The following is a 25,376-nucleotide window of genomic DNA, read 5'->3' on the forward strand; positions in this document are numbered from 1 at the left end:
GTGCAAATGATCCCAAACAATGTGCATGTGGCTTCACTTAAGATTTAACAACTTCGTTTGGCACTATTAAGTTATATGAGTTATAAGTCAGACCATAGAGAAAGATAATAACTCAAAGTAACAGCACTTCGCATTGCTTTATTGATGCTCTAAAAGTACATTTGTAAATAACGCAGACTGATACAGGAGAAATTCATCTCTGGTCTGGTCTGCTTAATGGAAAATCAGGCATGTAGAACACTACTTTCAAGCAATTACTATCACTCACTGGATAGATTATGGCACATAACATATGTTTGTGCAATTAATGAGGAAGTAATGATTGCTATACCCCCACTACAGCACATGCAACAAACTTATCAGTCCCTTGCAACTCAGTCTTCACTCATAAGCAGACATGTTTAGGTATATAGGCATCTTTATAGCAGTCACAAATTATTCTGGGAAAATATGTACCAACCTGAGCAATAATTCTTCTAATGCTCCAGAGACACTATTATAGCTTTTAGACTGCTTTGTCTTATAGATACTATACAGTCTATCACTTTGAATAAATATCTGCATTTATGGAATTCAGGCCTACGGTATGGTATTTTAGGAAATTCACTTGGCTAATTTTAAATACCTAGTCATGTGCAGGGGAATTATATACAAAGAGGGGAGGTTCCATCCACAGGACTGGGTGATAAATCACTTGAGCTCTGGAAGGTTTTAATTAATATTTAATATTATGTAAATGAAAACATTTTGGAAAAAAAACAATATTTTCTACTGTTATAAAACATAAAAAAAAACTTTTTTTCATACATTTAGGTCGAAATGTATTCTGAAACATGTCTTCTAAAATCCTAATTAGTGTAAATTAATTGCTTTGTGTGAAAGTTAGCATCTACAGATGATGTTATATATAATATAATTTACGCAGCTGTTTACGCAGAACTCTGTGCATGTGCACACCAAACCTGGAACTTCAGCCATGAACCAGTACCAGTATGTTGCTTGGCCTGCCCATGCCACTTGCCCACAGTACATGTACTGCGGGTGGGCAGTAAGTGGTTAAATGGAGCACCACTTCAGCAGGCCAAGTGATTACGTAGTGGTAATCAAACCCATATACTTTGAACCCTATCTATATACAGATTCAGGAACATTTATCAAGATTGCTAGGGACTAATTACAGGTGAAACTCAAAAAAAATTAGAATATGGTGCAAAAGTTCATTTATTTCAGTAATACAACTTAAAAGGTGAAACTAATATATGAGATAGACTCATTACATGCAAAGCAAGATAGTTCAAGCCGTGATTTGTCATATTTGTGATGATTATGGCTTACAGCTCATGAAAACCCCAAATCCACAATCTCAGAAAATGAGAATATTGTGAAAAGGTGCAATATTCTAGACTCAAAGTGTCCCACTCTAATCAGCTAATTAAGCCATAATACCTGCAAAGGGTTCCTGATACTTTAAATGGTCTCTCAGTCTTGTTCAGTAGGAATCACAATCATGGGAAAGACTGCTGACCTGACAGTTGTGCAGAAAACCATCATTGACACCCTCCAAAAGAAGGGAAAGCCTCAAAAGGTAATTGCAAAAGAAGTTGGATGTTCCCAAAGTGCTGTATCAAAGCACATGAATAGAAAGTTATGTGGAAGGGAAAAGTGTGGAAAAAAGGTGCACAAGCAGCAGGGATGACAGCAGCCTGGAGAGGATTGTCAGGAAAAGGCCATTCAAAAGTGTTGGGGACTTTCACAAGAAGTGGACTGAGGCTGGAGTCAGTGCATTAAGAGCCACCACACACAGACGGATCCTGGACATGGGCTTCAAATGCCGTATTTCTCTTGTCAAGCCGCTCCTGAACAACAAACAACGTCAGAAGCGTCTTACCTGGGCTAAAGAAAAACAGACCTGGTCTGTTGCTTAGTGGTCCAAAGTCCTCTTTTCTGATGAGAGCAACTTTTGCATCTCATTTGGAAACCAAGGACCCAGAGTATGGAGGAAGAATGGAGAGGCACACACTGCAAGATGCTTGAAGTTCAGTGTGAAGTTTCCACAGTCTGTGTTGATTTGGGGAGCCATGTCATCTGCTGGTGTTGCTCCACTGTGCTTCATTAAGTCCAGGGTCAATGCAGCCATCTACCAGGAGCACTTCATGCTTCCTTCTGCAGACGAGCTTTATGGGGATGCGGACTTCATTTTCCAGCAGGACTTGGCACCTGCCCACACTGCCAAAAGCACCAAAACCTGGTTCAATGACCAGGGGATTACTGTGCTTGATTGGCCAGCAAACTCGCCTGACCTGAACCCCATAGAGAATCTATGGGCATTGCCAAGAGAAAGATGAGAGACATGAGACCGAACAATGCAGAAGAGCTGAAGGCTGCTATTGAAGCATCCTGGTCTTCCATAACACCTCAGCAGTGCCACAGGTTGATAGCTTCAATGCCACGCCGCATTGAGGCAGTAATTGCTGCAAAATGGGCCCAAACCAACTACTGAGTACATATGCATGCTTATACTTTTCAGAGGTCCGATATTGTTCTATGTACAATCCTTGTTTTATTGATTGCATGTAATATTCTAATTTTCTGAGATTGTGGATTTGGGGTTTTCATGAGCTGTAAGCCATAATCATCACAATTATGACAAATCACGGCTTGAACTATCTTGCTTTGCATGTAATGAGTCTATCTCATATATTAGTTTCACCTTTTAAGTTGCATTACTGAAATAAATGAACTTTTGCACCATATTCTAATTTTTCAAGTTTCACCTGTATTTGTTGATATTAAAATCAGGGAACAATGTACAAGAGCAGAAGCCCTAGCAAGTAATCACAATCCATATTCTACTGATCTATTTTCAGCAAAATTAATTCTGATTGGTTCAGTTACTACACTTAGGGATGCACACAAAGATTACTTGTAGAGATGAGCGAATTTCTCAAAAATTCGATTCGGCTGATTCGGCGAATTCCAGTATGAAATTCGATTCGATGCGAATTAATTCGCTACGAATTTAACTTATTAAAAGGGTTTCTAGGCTTCAGAGAGCCTTTAAATTAGTGCAGAACACTGTACCTTTAATTTAAATGCCCTTGGAGATGAAAACAAATGGAAACAAATAGATACAATGTTTCAACCGCTGTATGGAGTGAGTGTCCCAGAACTGTCAGAAATAGTCTATTTCTGACAGTTCTATGACATTCCCTCCATACAGCGGTTTCAACCGCTGTATGGAGTGAATGTCCCAGAACTGTCATAAATAGTCTATTTCTGACAGTTATGGGACATTCACTCCATACAGCGGTTGAAACATTGTATCTATTTTTTTCCAGAAATGACATTCTGCAGATACACTTAGAGGAGCGCTGCAGATACACTTTTTGCCGGCTTGGAATTATTCTTATTTTCATCCTACTTCTTCTTCTTCTTCTTCATCCTCATCCTCTTCTTCTTCTTATGAGGATGAGGATGAAGAAGAAGAAGATGAAGAAGAAGTAGGATGAAAATAAGATTAATTCCAAGCTGGCAAAAAGTGTATCTGCAGCGCTCCTCTAAGTGTATTTGCAGAATGTCATTTATGGAAACAAATAGATACAATGTTTCAACCGCTGTATGGAAGGAATGTCCCAGAACTGTCAGAAATAGTCTATTTCTGACAGTTCTGGGACATTCACTCCATACAGCGGTTGAAACATTGTATCTACAGTTGTGTCCAAAATTATTCAACCCCCACTGAAATTGAGTGTTTTGGCCAGTTTGACATTGCTTTTGATCATTCAGTCATCTTGCTTACATTTACATTAAAGAGGCACTTGTAGGTCAGACAAATATAACATAACAGTTATAATGAAATAACCACAAATGTCTTTTCTGTGCTCACAGCATTATCAGTTTTATTCAACCCCCAAGTGACATTCAATCTTAGTACTTAGTACAGCATCCTTTTACAGTTATAACAGCTTTTAAACGTGAAGCATAGCTTGACACAAGTGTCTTGCAGCGATCTACGGGTATCTTCGCCCATTCTTCATGGGCAAAGGCCTCCAGTTCAGTCACATTCTTAGGCTTGCGCACTGCAACTGCTTTCTTTAAGTCCCACCAGAGGTTCTCAATCGGATTTAAGTCTGGTGACTGCGATGGCCACTCCAAAATGTTCCAGCCTTTCCTCTGCAACCATGCTCTAGTGGACTTGGAGGTATGCTTGGGATCATTGTCCTGTTGAAAGGTCCAACGTCTCCCAAGCCTCAGGTGTGTGACGGACTGCATCACGTTTCCATCCAATATCTCCTGGTACTGAAGAGAATTCATGGTACCTTGCACACGCTGAAGCTTCCCTGTACCTGCAGAAGCAAAACAGCCCCAAAGCATGATTGACCCTCCACCATGCTTCACAGTAGGCAAGGTGTTCTTTTCATCATAGGCCTTGTTCTTCCTCCTCCAAACATAGCGTTGATCCATGGGCCCAAACAGTTCTAATTTTGTTTCATCAGTCCACAGAACACTATCCCACAACTTTTGTGGTTTGTCCACATGGCTTTTGGCATACTGCAGTCGACTCTTCTTATTCTTTGGAGACAGCAAGGGGGTACGCCTGGGAGTTCTGGCACGGAGGCCTTCATTACGCAGTGTGCGTCTTATTGTCTGGGCTGAAACTTCTGTACCCACATCTGACAAATCTTTTCTCAGTTCCTCAGCAGTCACACGGGGACTTCTCTCCACTCTACGCTTCAGGTAGCGCACAGCAGTCGAAGTCAGCATCTTCTTTCTGCCACGACCAGGTAGCGTTTCAACAGTGCCCTTTGCCTTGAATTTGCGAATGATGCTTCCTAAGGTGTCTCTTGGTATGTTTAACATCTTTGCAATCTTCTTATAGCCATTGCCCTTCCTGTGAAGAGAAATCACCTCTTCTCTTGTCTTCCTGGACCATTCTCTTGCCTTCACCATGTTTGTAACCACACCAGTAAATGTCTAGAAGGAGCTGAGTATCACAGTCATTTTAAAGCTGCCTAATTGGTGCTTATTATGCTTGATTGCTGCTCGGTGACATCCACAGGTGTTTTCAATACCTGATGGAAAGCACCTGTATGAACCTCTGTTCTTCAGAGTGGTAGTCTTTAAGGGGTTGAATAATTGTGGCAATGAAGAAACCACATAAGAACCATTTACTACTGTATTACATAAACAATTGATGTCATTTTAGTTGCATTTGGGTAGTTACAACGTCCTTGTAGGATTTGATTCTGAATACAATTCCAAATGTACACTATAGTCCCTAAACCCCTTTACAGCATTGGGGGTTGAATAATTTTGGACACAACTGTATTTGTTTCCATTTATGGAAACAAATAGATACAATGTTTCAACCGCTGTATGGAGGGAATGTCCCAGAACTGTCATAAATAGTCTATTTCTGACAGTTCTGGGACATTCCCTCCATACAGCGGTTTCCGGCAAAAAGTGTATGTGCAGAGTTCCTCTATTCTGCAGATACACTTAGAGGAGCTCTGCAGATACACTTAGAGGAGCTCTTCACATACACTTTTTGCCGGCTTGGAATTATTCTTATTTTCATCCTACTTCTTCTTCTTCTTCTTCATCCTCATCCTCATCCTCTTCTTCTTCTTCTGAGGATGAAGAAGAAGAAGAAGAAGAAGAAGAAGTAGGATGAAAATAAGATTAATTCCAAGCCGGCAAAAAGTGTATGTGCAGAGGTCCTCTAAGTGTATCTGCAGAATAGAGGAACTCTGCACATACACTTTTTGCCGGCTTGGAATTATTCTTATTTTCATCCTACTTCTTCTTCTTCTTCTTCTTCATCCTCATCCTCTTCTTCTTCTTCTGAGGATGAAGAAGAAGAAGAAGAAGTAGGATGAAAATAATATTAATTCCAAGCCGGCAAAAAGTGTATGTGCAGAGCTCCTCTAAGTGTATCTGCAGAGCTCCTCTAAGTGTATCTGCAGAATAGAGGAACTCTGCACATACACCTTTTGCCGGCTTGGAATTATTCTTATTTTCATCCTACTTCTTCTTCTTCTTCATCCTCATCCTCTTCTTCTTCTTCTGAGGATGAGGATGAGGAAGAAGTAGGATGAAAATAAGATTAATTCCAAGCCGGCAAAAAGTGTATGTGCAGAGCTCCTCTAAGTGTATCTGCAGAGCTCCTCTAAGTGTATCTGCAGAATAGAGGAACTCTGCACATACACTTTGTGCCGGCTTGGAATTATTCTTATTTTCATCCTACTTCTTCTTCTTCTTCATCCTCATCCTCTTCTTCTTCTTCTGAGGATGAGGATGAAGAAGAAGAAGTAGGATGAAAATAAGATTAATTCCAAGCCGGCAAAAAGTGTATGTGCAGAGCTCCTCTAAGTATATGAGCAGAGCTCCTCTAAGTGTATCTGCAGAATAGAGTAACTCTGCACATACACTTTTTGCCGGCTTGGAATTATTCTTATTTTCATCCTACTTCTTCTTCTTCTTCTTCTTCATCCTCATCCTCTTCTTCTTCTTCTGAGGATGAGGATGAAGAAGAAGAAGAAGAAGAAGTAGGATGAAAATAAGATTAATTCCAAGCCGGCAAAAAGTGTATGTGCAGAGCTCCTCTAAGTGTATCTGCAGAGCTCCTCTAAGTGTATCTGCAGAATAGAGGAACTCTGCACATACACTTTTTGCCGGCTTGGAATTATTCTTATTTTCATCCTACTTCTTCTTCATCCTCATTCTCAGAAGAAGAGGATGAGGATGAGGATGAAGAAGAAGAAGAAGTAGGATGAAAATAAGAATAATTCCAAGCCGGCAAAAAGTGTATGTGCAGAGTTCCTCTATTTCTGACAGTTCTGACAGCTTCTTCACATGTACAGCGGTTGAAACATCTGTATCCTAAATGGAAACTAATAGATACAATGTTTCAACCGCTAAACATGTGTTCTTTCTGTCAGAGAACTGTCAGAAATAGCGGAGCTCACTGCAGGGACACTTTTGCCGGCTGATCGGGAAATATTCGATTCGCGCACCCGAAGTAGGCAAAATTTCGGATTCGACGCGAATCGAATATTTCCTGAAATTCGACTCGAATTCCGGTTCGCCTGGTTCGATTCGCTCATCTCTAATTACTTGTACTATGTACAGAATAAGACTAGGGGTCTACAATATTGAATTGCATTAAAATTACTATTGTGTTCATTAATCCTTAGGGCTAATGCACACTGGTCTTAAAAAAAAAAAAAAAAAAAAAAAACGCCTTTACAGACATATTAGAAGAGGTGTGTTTACAGACTGAAGAAAAAAACCAACACCAGCACATTCAGGAGAGGAACTTTTGAGCAGGAAAAAAAAAACAAAAAAAAACGCAAAATGTGTATAAATACGCACAAACACTAGACATTTTAAGGTGTGTTTGCATGTTAATACATTCTAATAGCCAGAATAAATTAAAATTCTGGCTAACAGTATGCATTAATGTTTCATGGGCAAATGGGCATAATTGCGCATAAACACGTGTGCTTTAACCGTGTTTTTTTAACTGCTTCTTCCTACCAGAAGTAAAAGGCATGGGTTCACACTTGTGCGGTGCGGCATATTGTATGTGATTTGCACAGGAACCGCACTCCTGTGCAAATCACATGTGAATTAATTTTGTATGGCTCAAATCCCACCGCAATCCGACCGCATCCACACCAAAAAGGTACTGGACCCTTTTTTTGGTCTGCACTAGAATCAAATTGCATGGGCATTCATACCCATGCAATCCGATTCTGCACATCGCAACACATTTTGCGGACCAATTTTCGGGGTGTTAACTTAACATACACACCCGCAGCGGTTCGCATGAACGGGGTGCGATTGTGATGTGGTGTGGAATTCACACAGAAACTGCTGTGAATTCTGCACCCCATCAATGTGAACCCAGGCTAAAGGTAAGATATGCAGCAGCTGAAAACATTCTGAAAATACTAGTTTGATGCTTAGGAGTTTTGTCGTCCTTCTGACTCCCCTGATATGCTCACCTGTTCTAGGTTTGTATTAGCATTTTAAGAAGGAGGTCAGCAACGGCAACATCCATATTTCACGACAGGTTGTCTGAACTGTTTTACTAGAGGAGAGAAATGATGAATCACTTTTGAATTTTTGCATTGCATGGTGCTGGAATTTTGGATAACAGACCTAGGGGACAATTCACTAAATGTTACCGCATGTGAGACCACTGTCACTTGACTCATTTACATAAATTATCTAATGTGGTAACAAAATGTCCAATTCACAAAAAAAAATTATGATTCTGCTGTATTTAACGCAAAAATTAAAATGTGTTGGTAAATACCGCAAAAAAAAAAAAATATGCGGTAAGCGGTTAGGGGCAATTCACAAACAGAACAGAAAGTAAAAAAATATGCAATATTTATCACCAGGGTTTTGCTGGCGGTATCACATGCGGTATTTTTTCAGATGCAGCGACCCCAACCCCTAGTGGTCTAGTATGGATATTAAGGGGAACCCCAAGACAAAATGTAAAGAAAAACGGTGTGGGACATTTTTTTTTTATTCATTTTGGTGTGGGGTTCCCCCAAAATCCATACCAGACCTGAGGGCCGTTTTTTTTTTTTTCTCAACTTTGGTTTTTCTTTAAAGTCCATACCAGACCCAAAGGGCCTGGTATGTATTGCAGGGAAGCCCCACACTATTTTTTTCATCATTTGTAATTACTGACATGTTTTGTTTACATTCAGCTGTTACTGGGACACCCACTGACAGCTAATAAGTTACCGTATTTTAAGGTGTATAAGGCGACTGGGTGTATAAGACGACCCCCTAATTTTCCAGTTAAAACATAGGTTTTGGGCTATACTCGTCGTATAAGACTACCCCCCTTCTGAGGCAACACCATTTAACCCCTAGCCTAAAGGGCAATTATACCCACTCCCCCCCCCCCCCCAGGCCAATTTTCAGCTTTCAGCGCTGTCACACTTTGAATGACAATTGCGCGGTCATGCAACACTGTACCCATATGAAATAGGTGGCACTGATGGGCACTGATGAGGAGGCACTAGTAGGTGGCACTGATGGGCATTGACAGGCATCACTGATGAGCACTGAAAGGCAGCACTGATACATGGCACTGATAGGCGGCACTGATAGGCGGCACTGACTGGCACTGTTAGGTGGCACTGACTGGCACTGAAAGGTGGCACTGATAGGTTGCACTGACTGGCACTGATAGGCGGCACTGATGCGCACTGATAGGCGGCACTGACTGGCACTGATTGGCGGCACTGATGGGCATTGACAGGCATCACTGATGGGCACTGAAAGGCAGCACTGATACATGGCACTGATAGGCGGCACTGACTGGCACTAATAGGTGGCACTGATTGGCAGCACTGATAGGTGGCACTGACTGGCACTTATGGGTGACACTGAAAGGCAGCTCAGATGGGCACTGATATGTGGCATTGATGTGCACTGGTAGGCACTGATATGTGGCATTGATGTGGCACTGATGGACACTGACAGCTGGCACTGCTGGGGCTACACTGATCATCAGGGCACACTGATCATCAGTGCCCTGATGATCAGTGTACATGTCCCCTCCGCAGAAAGCCGATTACCGGCTCTCCTCTCCTCTCGAGCTGTCAGCGTGACAGCTCAAGAGGAGAGAAATGCCGATAACCGGCATTTCCCTGTTTACATGTGATCAGCTGTGATTGGACACAGCTGATCACATGACCGAGCCGACATCTTCGGCTCTTTCCGTGATCGGTGATCGCTGTGTCCGAGGGACACAGCGCATCGCCACGCATGCGCGGAGAATGGGAGGACGTCATATGAGCCAATCACGGCAAGTGATGTATTCTATTAATGAATACAGAGCCTCCTCGGATTGGCTGTGTCAGAGAGGCGGGCTGATGATGTCACAACTTCAGCCAATCCGAGCAGGCTCTGTATTCATTAATAGAATACATCACTCGCCGTGATTGGCTCAGCGCAGTACACTGTATGTAGCTGAAGCTACCATACAGTATTACCGCACATCCAGCGTTCTATACCCGGCGTATAAGACGACCCCCAATTGTTGACGTATGTTTTTAAGTAAAAAAAGTTGTCTTATTCGCCGGAAAATACGGTATCTGTTGTTAGGAGGCTGCGGCTGGCTTCCTTATCAACCAGCTAACGTGCAATAAATTACCATATGAAAATATGCGACAATTACCACAATAATGATATTTTATCACATGAGTTATTAACCGCAAAATTCTTAGTGAATTGCACATTTGCAAAAAATATATTGCGTGTGTTATTTTACCACATTTGTTCAGTTATTTAACTCTTAGTGAATTGATCCCCTAATCACATATGTACTGTACCTACCAAACTATTTTTAGAATCATCTTACGGTTTCACTTTTAGTAAAATATTATTCTGATTCCATTTTGATTTGAGCCTTTACATAATTTGACAAAATATTTTTTAAATCTAAGCATGTTTTATGCATAATGTCATAACGGTATGTCATAATTCTGTAAAATTGTACACATTCTCTGAGCACAATAAACAGTTTTAAAAAAAAAGTACCATGGTGTGGCGTGCTTTTATAAAAAGCTAAAATGAACATTTATATTTAGCTTTTCATACCAGAAAATGAAATAAAAAGATACATATTTAAAAATAAAACCCAGGAGAAAGCCCAGTTCTCTGAAAAAAAACATGGCAAAGATCACTTATTGTGAAAAATATCAGATGCAAACTGACACATCCATAAAATCTCCTCTGGAAAATTGAGATGTAATACACGTCTGGTGCTTCACTAGCTAAACAGCTCTATTCTATCCACTACATTTCTACCCTGACTAAATTGTATATAAGACAACAATTGGTGCTCACGTAAGTGTATTTAGCACATTTACTTATTAGTGGCGCTTGTATATTATAGTTTAGATTTCCTCTCTCTTGCTAGGCAGGATTAATGTTTCTTTTGTTTAGTAGTGGTAAGATGCTTTTAAAATACAATTACACTTGAATTCTCATTTGTACTTTATCATTCATATTAACATACTCCGCCTTAGCTATGAATGACCTGCTTAGTCTCACAATGTACTGTTTCATTAGTTAAAATTCATTCAAATATATGCAAAAGGCATAATTCTGGTAAGCCCCTACAGACTATCCTGGAAGGTTGGAAAGCAGAAGGAAGTGAATTCATTTCTGATAAAGCATCTTGATCTCTTGCAGATTGAAGCAGCACTTATAGAAAAACTACTATACTGCTGGCATCTAACAGTCATTAACGAAGTACCAATTCACCTTGGAGAAAGCATAGCCACAGAAGGCTTTTTCAAAACAAAGAGAAGAAGAATGGGCAGGTGTGAATGCACCACAGACATTGAGAGCCTTATTCTTTAATTTTGGCTCAAGGCAAAAATCTGGTAACAAAGACTCCTGATTGCATCACCCTGTAAAAAATGTTTCTTTCTGTTACCAGAGGTAGGCATAGTAGAGGTAAAGGTAGATTCATCTGCAAAGGCAGTTTCCATAATGTCAAAATGTAAAATGTTTGCATATTGAAGGGAACCTTACACCCCAAAACCAGCCAATATTTTTTATTGTCGCTAAGTCACCATTAACCACTTGAGCTCCAGAGGATTTACCCCCCTTAATGACCAGGCCTCTTTTTGCCACTCGGCGCTGCACTAATTCAACTGATAATTGCACGGTCATGCAATGCTGCACCCAAACAAAATTTACGTCCTTTTTTTCACACAAATAGAGCTTTCTTTTGGTGTAATTTGATCACCTGTGCGCTTTTTATTTTTCACGCTATAAACAAAAAAAGGCCAAAAAGTTTGAAGAAAAACAATATTTTTTACTTTCAGCTATAAAAAATATATAGTAAACTCAAAGTTGGTTATAAATTTAGGCCAAAATGTATTCTGCTACATGTTTTTGGTAAAAAAAATTCCAATAAGTGTATATTGATTGCTTTGTGTGGAAGTTATAGCGTCTACAAACTATGGTATAAATACTGCAATTTACGCCATTTTTCTGCTATACAGCGCTGCGCTAGTTAAACGGACAATTGCGCGGTCATGCAATATGGTACATAAATGGGGGGTACTGACTTGGGGTCACTGAGATCCCCAAAAACACTAATACAGTGATCAGTGCAAAAAAAAAACACTGACACTGTACTAATGGCAATGGGGAGGAAGGGGTTAACTTTATTTTGCAGGGAAGGGTTATAGGAGGGGAGTGTTTTACTAGGGGGCGGGGGTGTGTACTGGACGGGACAAGGCTGATCGAGAAAGAGAAACTGTTCTTTCTCGATCAGCTCATCCTCGAGCTGACAGGGAAATGACAGACAGCACAGCTACTGCAGCTGTGCTCTGTCACTGTTTGCCGCCGATCGCCAGGACATAGCCGCTAAGGAGCGGCTGTGACCTGGCGACATCTGCGGAGGTGATCCGCAGGACAGATAGGGCGGCAGCGTGCCTCGCGCATGCCCCCTATTTGTTTACAAAACACACGTTTTAAAACGTGGTTTTGCCTGCGAGTGCCGCCCTGCCGCCGTATATGTACAGTGGCTGGGCAGCATGTAGTTAATAAATACAATATTCCTATCTTAAGGAAAGCTTTAAAGTGATAATAAAAAGATTCAGATTTTTTTGTTTTAAAAACATAAAATGTCAGTTACCTGTGCTGCGTAATGGTTTTGCACAGAAAAACCTTGTTCCTCCCCTCTGCTGAATTCCCCCAGAGCAAGCAGCTTGTCCCGAGCCACCTCTTTCTGTCTATAAGACACAGAGTGTGGCTCGGCCCCATTCCCTCCTCACTGGCTGTGACTGACAGCAGTGGGAGTTAATGGCACCCACTGCTGTATTTGAGCCAATGAAGAGGGAGAGACACAGGAGAGCTGCTGCTCTCGTGCACATGACTGGATCAAGATCAGGCTCAGGTAAGTATTGGGGGGCTAAGGGGGAAGCTGCACACGGAATGTTTTTTACCATCTTACATAGAATGCATAAAGGTAAAAAACCTTCAGCCTTTAGAACCTGTTTAAGTTCATATTTATAGCTTGTTACTTTGGCATACTTGGTAGCAAAATCAAAACAAGCTATCCTGTACTAATGCACTGCCATTACTTGGCCAGGGGATTGATCAAGGCTGTCCAGTGCATCCTTCTAGCAAGTCAGTCTTTCTGCCATGTTCCTAGTAAGCTGCCAAACTATGGTCAAAGCAGAACCAATAGAAAAACCATGTGTACTGTATAATCCCATTTAATAGTCAGTAACTAAGTACTACTTCACATTGGAGAACTGGAGAAAGCAAAAAGAATGTGAAGGGGCAGGTGCTGATGCACCACAGAAACTAATCTGGCAAGAAGGAATCTCCAATTACATTATTATTACTATATTACACAGGTCTGCAACTAAAAAGCTGTTTGATTATTTTCATCTAATTTCCATGTATTTTGGTGTGCTGAAAACGAATACAATATTGAAAAAACTCCTAGACATCATGATTTGCGACAAAATGCAAAACTGTCTTCACATTTATCAAATTTTTTAAATGTTTGGTATTTTTTTATATTATGGGTTTTTAACCAAATTTAAAGTCCAAATTACTATTAATTCACATAAGTGCATTTAAGATATAAAATGCCAAAAAAAACCTTAAAGGGCTTGTCCGAGTTATGTGAAAAAAAATATAGCACTGTAAATCTGATGGTCAGCAATATATACATAAGCTAAGCAAGTTTTAGGGAAAAACAATTCTATTTCCTCATTTCCCTAGTTCTCTTCTGGCCCTTTGTTGTTATTTGCAGGTAAACAATCTGCCCCCCCCCCCCCCTGAAAGGGGTTGAATACGAGTGCTGCTCTGAGTGACACGTCTGACTACTGGGATACTCAGCAGCATGCTCTATGTGTAGGCCTCAGCCCTGAGTCTGTGCTTCTAATGGTAGAAGGGGTTAATCTTTCCTGAAGAATCCAGTGGGTGGGATACCAAATACCCTTGTTTTCTGTGTCTATGGGACAGTGGAGACCGACAAAATCACTGGACCAAGAAGAGTTGGCAGCCGAGGGTGCTAACAGTCGGTGAAAAAAATGTCCTCCAAGAAACTTTGGTACCTTCCAATAAAGTGCTTCTACCACCTCTCCACATAAAATTGGGATTGATGAAGCAATTCGTAAACTCACTTCCAAGAGATGGAGAATGCTTCAAATACTTGGTCACCAAGTTTCCAGGCCTGTTGGAGGCAAAATAGAAGGAAGGTGTGTTCGTCGGACAAGACAAAAGGCTTATGGTTGATCAAGAGTTTGTCAATACCATGACGGATCCTCAAAAAGAAGGGTGGATTGCATTTAAAGAAGTCATACAGAAATTTTTAGGCAATAACAAAGATCCTCACTACAAAAAGATCGTCGGACGAATGCTGAAAGCATTTCAAGCTTTAGGTTGCCTGATGAGTTTGAAAGTGCACTTCCTCCAGTCCCACCTTGACTACTTTCCTGAAAATTTGGGAGCTGTGAGTGAGGAACAAGGTGAATGATTCCACCAAGACATTAAAGAGATGGAAAGGAGATACCAGGGAAAATGGAGCATTACAATGATGGCAGACTACTGTTGGATGCTTCAGAGAGACATTCCTGATGCTACTCAGCAGCGTAAATGCACCAAGAGGAGCCTCACAGGGAAGAAGAATCGAGTTTAGTATGTATGGGTGAGCTCATTTCAGTTCAAAAAAGGATTTTCATGAAAAAATTGAATTAAAACTTTAATTTTTGTAAGTCTATTTCCATTTATTTTGAGGTATTGCCTTATTTAACATAGTTACCTAAATTGTCAGGAAACGTGATGTCCTATGACAAAATGGAGGTCATTTTCGGATTCAGCGCACCAAAAAACATAAAGATTATGTGGAATAACCAAAACAGCTCTTGAAAAAACTTTTTTTGCAGACCTGTGTTATTATTGCAGGGTGGTGCATTATTATTGCATCACCCTGAAAAAAATGCTTCTGTTTGTTAACAGTGGTACACATGGTAATGGTAAAGATAGATCCACCTGTTAGCCAGTAAATACATTTATGTTCTTTTTTTATTAAGAAGGCACCATAAAAATGTTTGCATATGGAAAAGAACCATAAATCTCAAGACCAATAAAGATTATTATTGTCACTAAATCACTATTAAAGGATAAGTTCATCTTTTGTAATGTGTTACATATGTTACCCATATTCAGGATGTAACATGTTACAAATAGACCGGGCTCCCACTCCCCCTCGATTCCCATTGTGACAGCTAGCAGGGGATCTTCTCCTCCAATTTTACAAAAAATGTGGCCATGCCAGCTCCGACCCACCCGGACATGTAATTCATTCATTCACAGTATTTTGTGAATGAGAACAATACAATTTCTGATAGCCTTTGCAGGTGTCCACTGTGGATCGCCATGGTAGTTCATTGAGTCTTCCTGTTAGTAATATCTGCTTGGCTGTACAAGGTGTACGGTCACACAGATACAATGACAGGTCTGCAGAAGACCTGCATGGCACCAGCGATCTGCTGATTTCTGGTGCAGTGCTTTACAGGCTCCAGAAACAAAAAATAATAAAAATGTGCATTTATTTTTTGTTAAAAGATGAACTTATCCTTTAAAACATACAATATAACTATCTTAAAGAACACTCCAAGTTCATACTGTATATATGGCTTGTTATTTTGCTATACATGGTAGCAAAAGAGAGACAAGGCATTCAGTATTAATATCAGGCCATTACTTGGCCAGGTAGTGGACCGAGTCATTGAAGCCTACTAGCAAGTCAGTCTGTGTCAAATATCATATTTACCAGAAAATAAATCCAACCTTAGCTACAGCAAATCCAAGCTAAAGTAAAATTTGTGGAAAAATAAAAATAACAGGACATCTCAGAACATCCTAGAACCATCCAGCTACTGATATACTGCAGCATCATTATAAGATGCAGCATCATTATATCATCATAGAACAGGAGCTAAAAGAGGTACTTACTTTGCAAGCAGTCAGCATTAAGAAGGTCTTGGCACTTTTCATGACACTTGACCCCACATTCTGTACATCTCATTCCTTGTCTTGCGATGCCCCATAACAGGCCTTCACATTCATAGCAGTATGTTGGTGTAGTCGCAGTCCATATTTCAAAGTTGTGAGGCGTAGTGGATGATATTGGGTAAATAAGGGCTTGCAAAGTCTTTTTGAAAACATGGGCTTTCTATTGAGTAGAACACAAGGCAGACTGTTATTAGTATCAAGCAGCCTCTGTGTTTTCACAGACAGTTATTCTGCAGCGGTTACAGTGCTATACAATCAGTTGTTGGCAGATGCATACAGAGAAGCAAAAAACACTTGTATAAATTGCATGTTACAACTGAAAACTGGTTTCTTTTTTTAATCAATATACTAAAACACACAATTCTGGCAAAACCTATAATATGTGACAATTATTTACAGAAAGTAAAAGTAAAATCAAACAACAAATGTCTCCCCATGTATCCACCCATTGTTGCTAAGGATTAAAAAAATACTTTTGAAATGTTTTACAAACAAAGAACAAAAAAGTTATTCACTCACAGAAAGCATTTTTAATTACTGTTCTTTTATTTAAATATGGCAAAAATTATCTTAGTTTCTTTAAAAGGAAAAATAGTTTCTGGGTTAATATCCTTTCATTGCAGATTTTGTGTGGAAAAGCCTCACCCACTAAGTTTTTATTTTTCCTTCTGTTTTCTCTACTAGAGCCATCTGGAGACATTTATGAACAACTTTGCACCATTTTTCCACTGTGTGCTCTCAGCTTGCTGCTTGAGCGGTCACTGATAACGTACAGTTAAGGCTTCTGACTGGAAGCCAGTGGGGTTGGCTCCTGTTCATGTGATCACTGTAACAAACAACAGTGGTCACATGATATTGAAGCTACACAGTCTCCCAGGCATTAAAATCCACTTAAAAGGTTGCAGGATGGCAGTTTTAGGGGGTAACATAGTGCATATATAGCGTTCTGCCTCTGATCGCTCTTAAAATCTCCCTCCTCCTATCACATTGCTGCTTTTTTATACCTATAAAATGGTCTCCCACCTGTCCTCCCCAAACCTCCACTTTGGAGTAAGGATGTTTTTTTTCTGGACATGACTCACAGCATTGAGAATGCACTGCTCCCCATGACTCACTCCCCTTTCAGACATAATATAATTCTCCATGTCAACTAGGCACCCCCCTCCTGCATCCACATACTACATTCTCTGATCTTTCCACCTTAGATATAACCTTCCTTTACTGGTGTTGTTCCATGTTTCTATTGAGGCATTAATCCCTGATTCCAGTGTTAATTATGTCAACAAAAATATTTTTGTCATAGTAGCTGCATGTTTTCAGTGATGAAAACTTAACGAAAATAAAATTAGAATTAGGTCAAATATTGAAAACGATGACAAAAATCAATTCCAATTTTCATTTAGTCAAATAAAATTTTCAGAATATTTTAGTCTACTAAAATCTAATTGGTTTAAATTGTAATGCATTACTGTATTTAAGCATTTCTCTAGAATTTCCAAACTCATTATATAGTCCTGAAGTAAAAATCCAATAACATGCTATTATTTATAGTATTAAGGTTTGAACATGCACTGCAGACACAGATTTAGCCATTGTGATATATAATGTCTTTGTAAATAAAAAAAGTTTCATAAATAAAAATAAATATTGCTTTTTGACTAACAGAAGTGCAACATTAAAATATAAAAACTATAAACTGTATTTTTTGTAATGCCAGACTGCAAGTGGGGATGGGGAAGTACATGGGAGAGAGGGAGTGCACAGAGAAGGGTGCATTATACTTTGGGTATGGGGAGGTAAATCTAGGAATGCGACCATTTACTGGAAACAATGGGTGCAAAAAGGTTGATAAATATCCCTCATTGTTTAATAGCTGCTGGCAAGCTGAATCCCACACGGGGTTTTTTTTTATCTGCTAGGGACTCCACTTATAAAATATTCCCAATTTAATCCAACTGCAGCAGTTATTACAAAGTCAGATGGGGGAATCTCTATCTCTACAAATTATTATAGCTATATGAGAGTGACACCTTATTTGTAGCAATGTGAGAGTAGTGAAGACAAAAAATACTACAGGGAAATCTGACTAGTGAAGTGTTTGGGAAATTTAAAAAGTTGGGGGATGATGTAAACCATATCAGCCCAAAACTGGAACATCAGTTTTTGGGATGTCAGCCTTTAAAACCCAACTCGAGCTCATATCCACCCCCTCCCCCACTGGAGCACCCGCATGTATCCTTTCTTTCCAGGTGTCTTTGTTTTGTGTCCAAATACTGTATATCACAATTCTAGAACATTCTCCTGTGAGTCCAGGGTGGTGGTGGTGTGTAGATCCTTGACACAATGGGCATAGAGCCCATGGGTTGACTGACACTAGGCACCATTCAACTCAGAATAGGAACACAGCTGCATTAGTGAGTGGGTGAGTGTGTAGTCGACAATGTCAAAAAGGAGGTGAGTTAAGTAATCAAAGTTGCTTTTTACTTTTACAAGATGCTGGGGAATCCAATTTATAATGTTTTGATTAAGTTGGAATTGGGCTTTAGGTAAGCATAAGTAAACCCGTGTTTTGTAAAAAACAATGATTTGAACATTAGCAAGATGACCATGAAAAACTTGTGTTAGGGGGCTTTTGATCGTATCAGAATTGAGTCTAATCCTATTGAAGTCAATAGTAATGCAAATGTAGTTTGAAGCAAGTTGATGGAGCTTAGAAAGAGATTGATTGTAAGAGACAAGGAGGTCAACTGCAGTTCAAATGCACCTGTCATTTAACTCTCAATGATCTTAGAAGCACCCCCAAGTGATCTTAAAGGCAAATTAAATGCACCTGAAAGCATGCATTTTCCCATTGACAGAAGCCCAAAGACCTTTCACACACATCCATAGACTGCTTGTGCTGGCAAGCCTACTTCTATTTTTTGTATATATATAACCCAGTACCTACCAGTTCCTCATTGTTCACAGATGTCCGGATAACCATTGCAAGAGAGATTCCAGCTTTCCTTGCAGCCAGTGTCTAGTAAGCAGAAAGATTGCACGTTACTCACAGCATAGTGTATACATGACATCAACTTTCAATATATGATGGCAATGGAATAAAGCAGACTGCTAATGCATTATGACAGAATACACTGGAAGAGAGGAGATGCGTAATAATTATATGAATTATAACTTAAAAACAAGAATTTTAACGAACAAGAATATTATGTAAAATAGTATGAACCCTTTTTGATAAACCAATGAAGCCAAGGCAAATTTTTATGCAAACTATTGGCAGAAACCAGTATTATAGCACAGTTTTCTGCTGCCAAGCTGTAATTCTTATAACATTATTAGGTATTTTTTACAGATATGTATATAGCGCCATCAATTTATGAGGTGTTTTACACACTGTTCATTCACGTCAGCCCCTGCTTTCAAGGAGCTTATAATCCAAGGTCCCTATCTTACATACATGCATATACATACTAGTGCCAATTTATACAGGAGTCAATTAACCTGTCAGCATATGATTGAAGTGTGGGAGAAAACCAGTATAAGCATAGGGAGAAAAAGCAAAGGCCATGCAGATAGTGATTTGAACTGTGGCATCTAGTGTTGAAAGGCAGAAGTGCTGGGCAGGGCAATGTGTGAAGTACCCATGTATGTAGGTCTTCATATAGCAATCTCACTGATAAAAAGTCCATCTTTAGAAAGGAGTATTTAGTACCCATGTTGCCCAGGACACAGACAAAAAAAAAATAGCTCCTTCATATGGATTCCACATGCCTAATGCTTGCACATACCTGTGAAAACCACATCCAAATCTCCCTGAAATTTTCCACATTTAAATTATACCTTTTTTTAATAAGCGGGCTCACTGACCAATCATAATGACCTGCCAACATGACACCCTGCCATTCCTGGTGATGTTCAACCTCCGCTACTCATGACATGCTAGATCCTGTTACTAAACAAGCAATCAGGGACCCAGGGTGATATCATTGACCAAATAAGCTCATACATCCAGATGCAAGTGGGGAACAGTCATTTGGCAGAGGCCACATATGGCATACTGGTTTTTGTAGTTGAAGTGGGCTTGATCGCATATTCCCAGCACAGAGACTGAGCTGCCCTGAACAGTCTCCAACAAATGATAGAGATTCAGGAGCCAGGAAGTAAGTAATCTCAATAAATCAAACTGTCCAAAAGGCATGGACTTCAAATGAAGCTTTAGGCAGTACAGAGGCACCTCTGTAAATATAATCCACATTATGGAGCTATTGCACTTACTGCATGTATTACAACTAGTACATGTAAACTGCTTCTAAACAAAAGTGCACATTTTGATTCTATAGAACAAGCCCAACTGAAGCATATGCATGGTACAGACTATTTGAGTGTTCATCCCACAAAAGTAGATTTAGTACATTCAATTATGCTACGTAGAAATCACTGAGACATACAATCATGAAGGCAAAATGCTTTAAAGGTCTATAAAAATAATTCAGAGAGATCACACAATTGGTATGAATATATTCTATATCTATCAGCAGAAATAGTTTTTTGTCCAACACAGTAAGTACACTAGTTTTAAATCCAGATAGTTGGTCAGTGGATGATACAATTGTGTGGAGTTTCAGGATCATAAATATCTCCTATGAATCACAACAGTTCTTGCATATAAAACACTGAAAATGGGTTGAAACCATCGCTCGCTTTAGCCGATCCTATTATGGATGTGCACATGTAAAAGCCTCAGTTTATGTCACTCCTCAGACCATGGCCCCTAACATGCTTCGCCCACCCACTAGGGCTTAAACTCCTCGGCCATGCCCCTGACATGTTTTGCCCCAAACGTGTTAGGAGAAGCATGTCAGCGAAATGTCAGGGCATGTCAGTGAAAAATGTCATCTAAACATGTTAGGAGGCATGGCGCAAGGAGCGGCATTGACTAAGGCTTTCACATGTACACATCCATACTACGATCAGCTAAGGTGATAAGTAGTTTCAAGCTATAATGTTCATTGTTCACTGGATGAGTTTTTCTGACACTGGCATCCCTACTATCCTGAGTGCCAATGGGGCTCAACACCTCAGCCTGGAGCGGCACCACCAAGTAATTATGACCTTTTACTGAAACTGGGTGTCAGAAACAATGTAGTAATCTGTAGGTCAGTTTCAGTCTGCTGGGCTGTAGTATAATATGAACAGGATTACATGATGAGTGTTATCAAACAAGGTAAGCAGCCATGCAAGTGCTTGAATACTCACCATATATTAGCCTCCTCCAGGTGGACAGCAGAGTCATTCCAGTGTCTCCATTGTTGAAAAACGTAATTCACATAGAAGTATGCAGACAGGGTATGAGCCTTAGGCAAGCTATAGATTATTTGATTTTCTTTCCACTACTGGTGGGAGGAAAGAAAATCACTCGATTCCCCCATCAACATAGTCATTATTGATGGGGAGAATCTCTCCTGCAGAGCTATTGTGTTCTGCCATCAGGGAGCCTTAGCCAGCAGTAATCGCATGTAAAAAAATCTGCCCAGCTAGTTGTACCCAAGTTGATCGATGGATTGATTGCCCATAGAGGGATTGATCTCGGCTGGTCCCTGCTGAACTGGCCAAGATTCCATCAATCTATGGCTGGCTTTTGTTGTATCTCATATAGCAAATGCCAAATAAAAATTGCAAATATAAGCCACTGAGAGTTCAACATGTTCATATTCTATCACAGTGATATAGGCCCTCACTGGCTGTAGCATAACACAAAATTACATTAATACATCCATACATGTCTCCGTGGAAAATAAAGTCCTGGTAGTTGGCTATATGGAATCATCCACAAAAACAAATATAAGTAGAGATGTTTTTCACCCAGGTCTGGAGGCTTTGGCTTTAGAGACTGCAGAATCCAAAAGTCTAAATAAACAGAATCCAATAGTTGCCAACCCAATAGTCTTATACTTCTGTTAATTGTAGAATTCACTATCAAATCAGGTAAAAATAAAAGGGCAAACAAAGCACTTCATCCCAGGGACTGGTAGGGAGCATACAAGTTTTATATTAAGTTTAAGGAATGTAACACAAGATTTTCCTTAATATCACAACACAATCTCGAATGCTATAATCACCCTTATGGGATGTGCTGCACCCAATCACCTTTCTCTATAGTTTATTCTTTCTCTACTTCACAGGACATTTGTAAAAAGTTTCCTATAACTGTGATAAACACAAATTTGCCAACACAGTGTGCCGATTTAGATCCAAAAATGCCCACACACAATCCAGAATTAGGAGCTCTTCTGAAAAAAGTGAATCTGGTTCATTTTTTATTCAAAAAGAATAAAAAAAAAAAAGTAGAAAACACAGGTTTTTAATTACCCTCAAGACTCCTATCAGAAGGGGAGCGGTCTGTCATTAAAATAGGTTTGACCTTCTGTTCCCTCTGGGAAGAAGGCCACACAGAGAATGATGACAATATTGTAACAATTAGGTCCAGCCTGGCACTCTCAAATGCTTTAGGCCTAAATCTTCTATTTTTCGATCTTTTTTTTTCAATACCAAAGATGCCATCTTTATCTGCCAAGTTGCTAATGATATTGACAAGTTTTGTGGATACTGACAAACAAGGCAACCTTGACAAAAAGCAACTGGACGCTACTGAACGAAAACTGCCCAACAAGGGCAGTAACATGGTGATAGAGGACAGAGGTAAATATGAACCTGCCTGTTTTCTTTTATATGAAAGATATTAAAGTTGCCTGCCAGAGTCCTGCTTGTAGGCAGACCCCTCACATGCACTTTACAGTGTCAGCAATAACCTTGCTGGCTGTCAGAAAGCATGGCAGGAGTGTCAGAGCTGTGCCATTCACAAGGAGAAGGCAGAGAAAACTACCCCCTTGGTGGTAAGCACGGGAGAACCCTTTGAATTATTGAGCATGAATTTTCTAACAGTGGCCAAAACATCTTCTGGGTACCGTTCAACCAGGAAGTTCTCAATAGTGACTCTATAGAGTGGTACCTGTCCCATCTACAACCAGTGGAGAACTTATCCCCAGCTAAGAGATCTACAGAGAATCAGACTTCTACTACTGGATGGGAACTGACTGTAGGAGAACTCGATGTGCGAGCGTTCTTCCACTCCTGTTGAAGATGAGCCTTTTGTGTATGAAGTATCACCTGCTGACCCTGTTGCAGAGGAGGAACTGGAGGAACCAGGGGCGGACTGACCATTTGGAAACTCGAGCACTGCCCGAGGGCCCAGGGTCAGTAGGGGGCCCCATGAGATGCCCCTGGTACCTTTTTCATAGGCTTTTTTGAGTTTGGGCAAGGTCACAGGGGCCCCATGATCCCCTATTGCCCGGGGGCCCCATGAGTTGTCAGTCCGCCCCTGGGAGGAACTGTTTCCTCTACTGGAGATAGACAAATGCCAGGGGACAAAAACCTGTCAAGTATTCTGATTATGTTATTTGAACTGTTTGGTGTTGACTGTTTTTCTGCTTGTTATATTTGTACCTTGTGGTAACTTTCTTACCTAGGTGAATACCGAGGACTGCATTCCTTAAATGGGGGGAAATGTAGGCAGTCCCCTCACTTGCAGTTAATAGTGTCAGCAATAACCTCGCTGGCTGTGAGGAGAAGTGGGACAATAACTATCATACTCACTTTTTCAAGCAGGAATGTTGTGTTTTATGCAAATGGATATTTGTGGTTCTTGCTGTTCTGTGGTAACCTGTAGAAGATTTGCTGTCCTCTGTATTTCTCTCCAGCAGCCATTTTTGGAAAGCCTTGTGCTCTGATTGGGCACAAGCTGTATTGGGATTTGAACAGCCAATTTGTTGTGGCTCTCCTATATAAACTGTGCCCAGCCACCATTTTGGGGAAGCCTTGTGCTCTGATTAGGCACAAACTGTCTTGGGATTTGAACAGCCACTTTGTTGTGGCTCTCCTATATAAACTGTGCCCAGCCCCCATTTTGGGGAGCACTTGTGTATATAGAATAGAACAGATACCCAGCCTTGCTAGGGCAAGCTAGGCTTTACTTAGGGAGAGTGTTCCAGCCTCAGAGACAGAACAGGGATCCTCTGGAGTCCTGACTATCATCACTGTTGCTGCGTTTGAGAAGAGAGACTATCAGAGTTGGTATATCTCCCTGCTATACCAGGACTGCTGCATTTGTGTCACCTTCCTATGGACACCAGCCTGTGGCAAGTAAACATTATGTGCCCTATATAACACATCTGGGCTTGTAGCAAAGATATTACAGTGTCCAGCAGAATTAAGCTGCAATCTATATCTTCTGTGAATGTACTGTGTACCTGTGCCTTATAAGCCAATAAGAAAACCATTTATCTGCACTTTTGTAAATAGTATTTTCCACTGCCACCTATCCAGCAATTAAAGCTACTTTGTTTGCAGTAACATACAGTGTGATCCCCTCTATCAAACATCCACACTTTACCCTGCCTACTACACTTTGAGTTCCAAGTCTATTTGTTTTCTAATCTCTTATGTAAAATGATAATGTTTCCACGCCCCCTTGTTGATTGACATTGCTGTGAAAAGAGGCTTTTTATATTATTTTCACAATCATGATTATTGTTCTATACTTTTCATTTTATTTGGTACTTTTTTTATTGCCTTTTTATCCTTGTTTTTGTTGATATATCATTCTATTTTTTTTGTTTCTTTAAATATAAGTTTTTGTATTGTTTTTCTTTTTGATTCTCCTTTAACCCTGTTAATGTTAAATATTTTCATTCTGTTTTGTTTATCTGTACATACACCACTACAGTGTTTTGAATATAATTTTTGTTTGAGCTCCATTGTTTGGAGCACAGTCCTATAGTATTGTCCTTGCAGTGCAATGATGTATATACATGCAACAATACACAATGTTAGATGTCCACCTGTCTTTGGACAATTAAAAGTCCACCAGAGATTGCCACTATTCACACGCCACTCTGCTTGTCAAAAGTTTTTTTTTATTGAGATAAAACAAACTACATATGCAACGTTGATGTGGTCACACACAGATATTCCTGTTACTGGTTAGGTTCCCTCCATACTACAGTATACAGCCATTGAATAATACTTGCACACATTGTTTCTCTGCTATGGACACACATTGCTCCTTTGTTGTGGGTGACACAGGACTATTTGAACATCAGGCCCTAATGAGTTGCAGGAAGCTCTGTATCAATTCAGATCAAATCACCTCCAGACCTGTGTAATGTACATCTCTACACTGACTCTATTGTCCATGGAGACATGTATGGATGTACTAATATAATTTTGGAGTT

The 25,376-nt window shown here is 40.1% G+C and overlaps 1 protein-coding gene across 1 annotated transcript in view; it reads right to left on the bottom strand.

Annotated features, from left to right (window-relative positions):
• LOC149451491 (protein unc-13 homolog C-like) overlaps positions 1 to 25,376 on the bottom strand; it is a gene marked incomplete at its 3' end in the record, with an annotated part of 532,349 nt that overhangs the window by 205,526 nt on the left and 301,447 nt on the right. The window contains exons 7-8 of the mRNA XM_089690607.1: positions 19,034 to 19,105; positions 16,027 to 16,246 (exon numbers count right to left, since the gene is read on the bottom strand). Coding sequence (XP_089546733.1) covers positions 16,027 to 16,246; positions 19,034 to 19,105 — 292 coding nt within the window. The remainder of the gene's footprint in view (positions 1 to 16,026; positions 16,247 to 19,033; positions 19,106 to 25,376) is intronic.

Source organism: Staurois parvus, unplaced genomic scaffold, assembly GCF_062004578.1.
Source record: "Staurois parvus isolate SC_StPar_1 unplaced genomic scaffold, SC_StPar_1.0 ptg000536l, whole genome shotgun sequence".
In the NCBI taxonomy this organism is placed as follows: Eukaryota; Metazoa; Chordata; class Amphibia; order Anura; family Ranidae; genus Staurois; species Staurois parvus.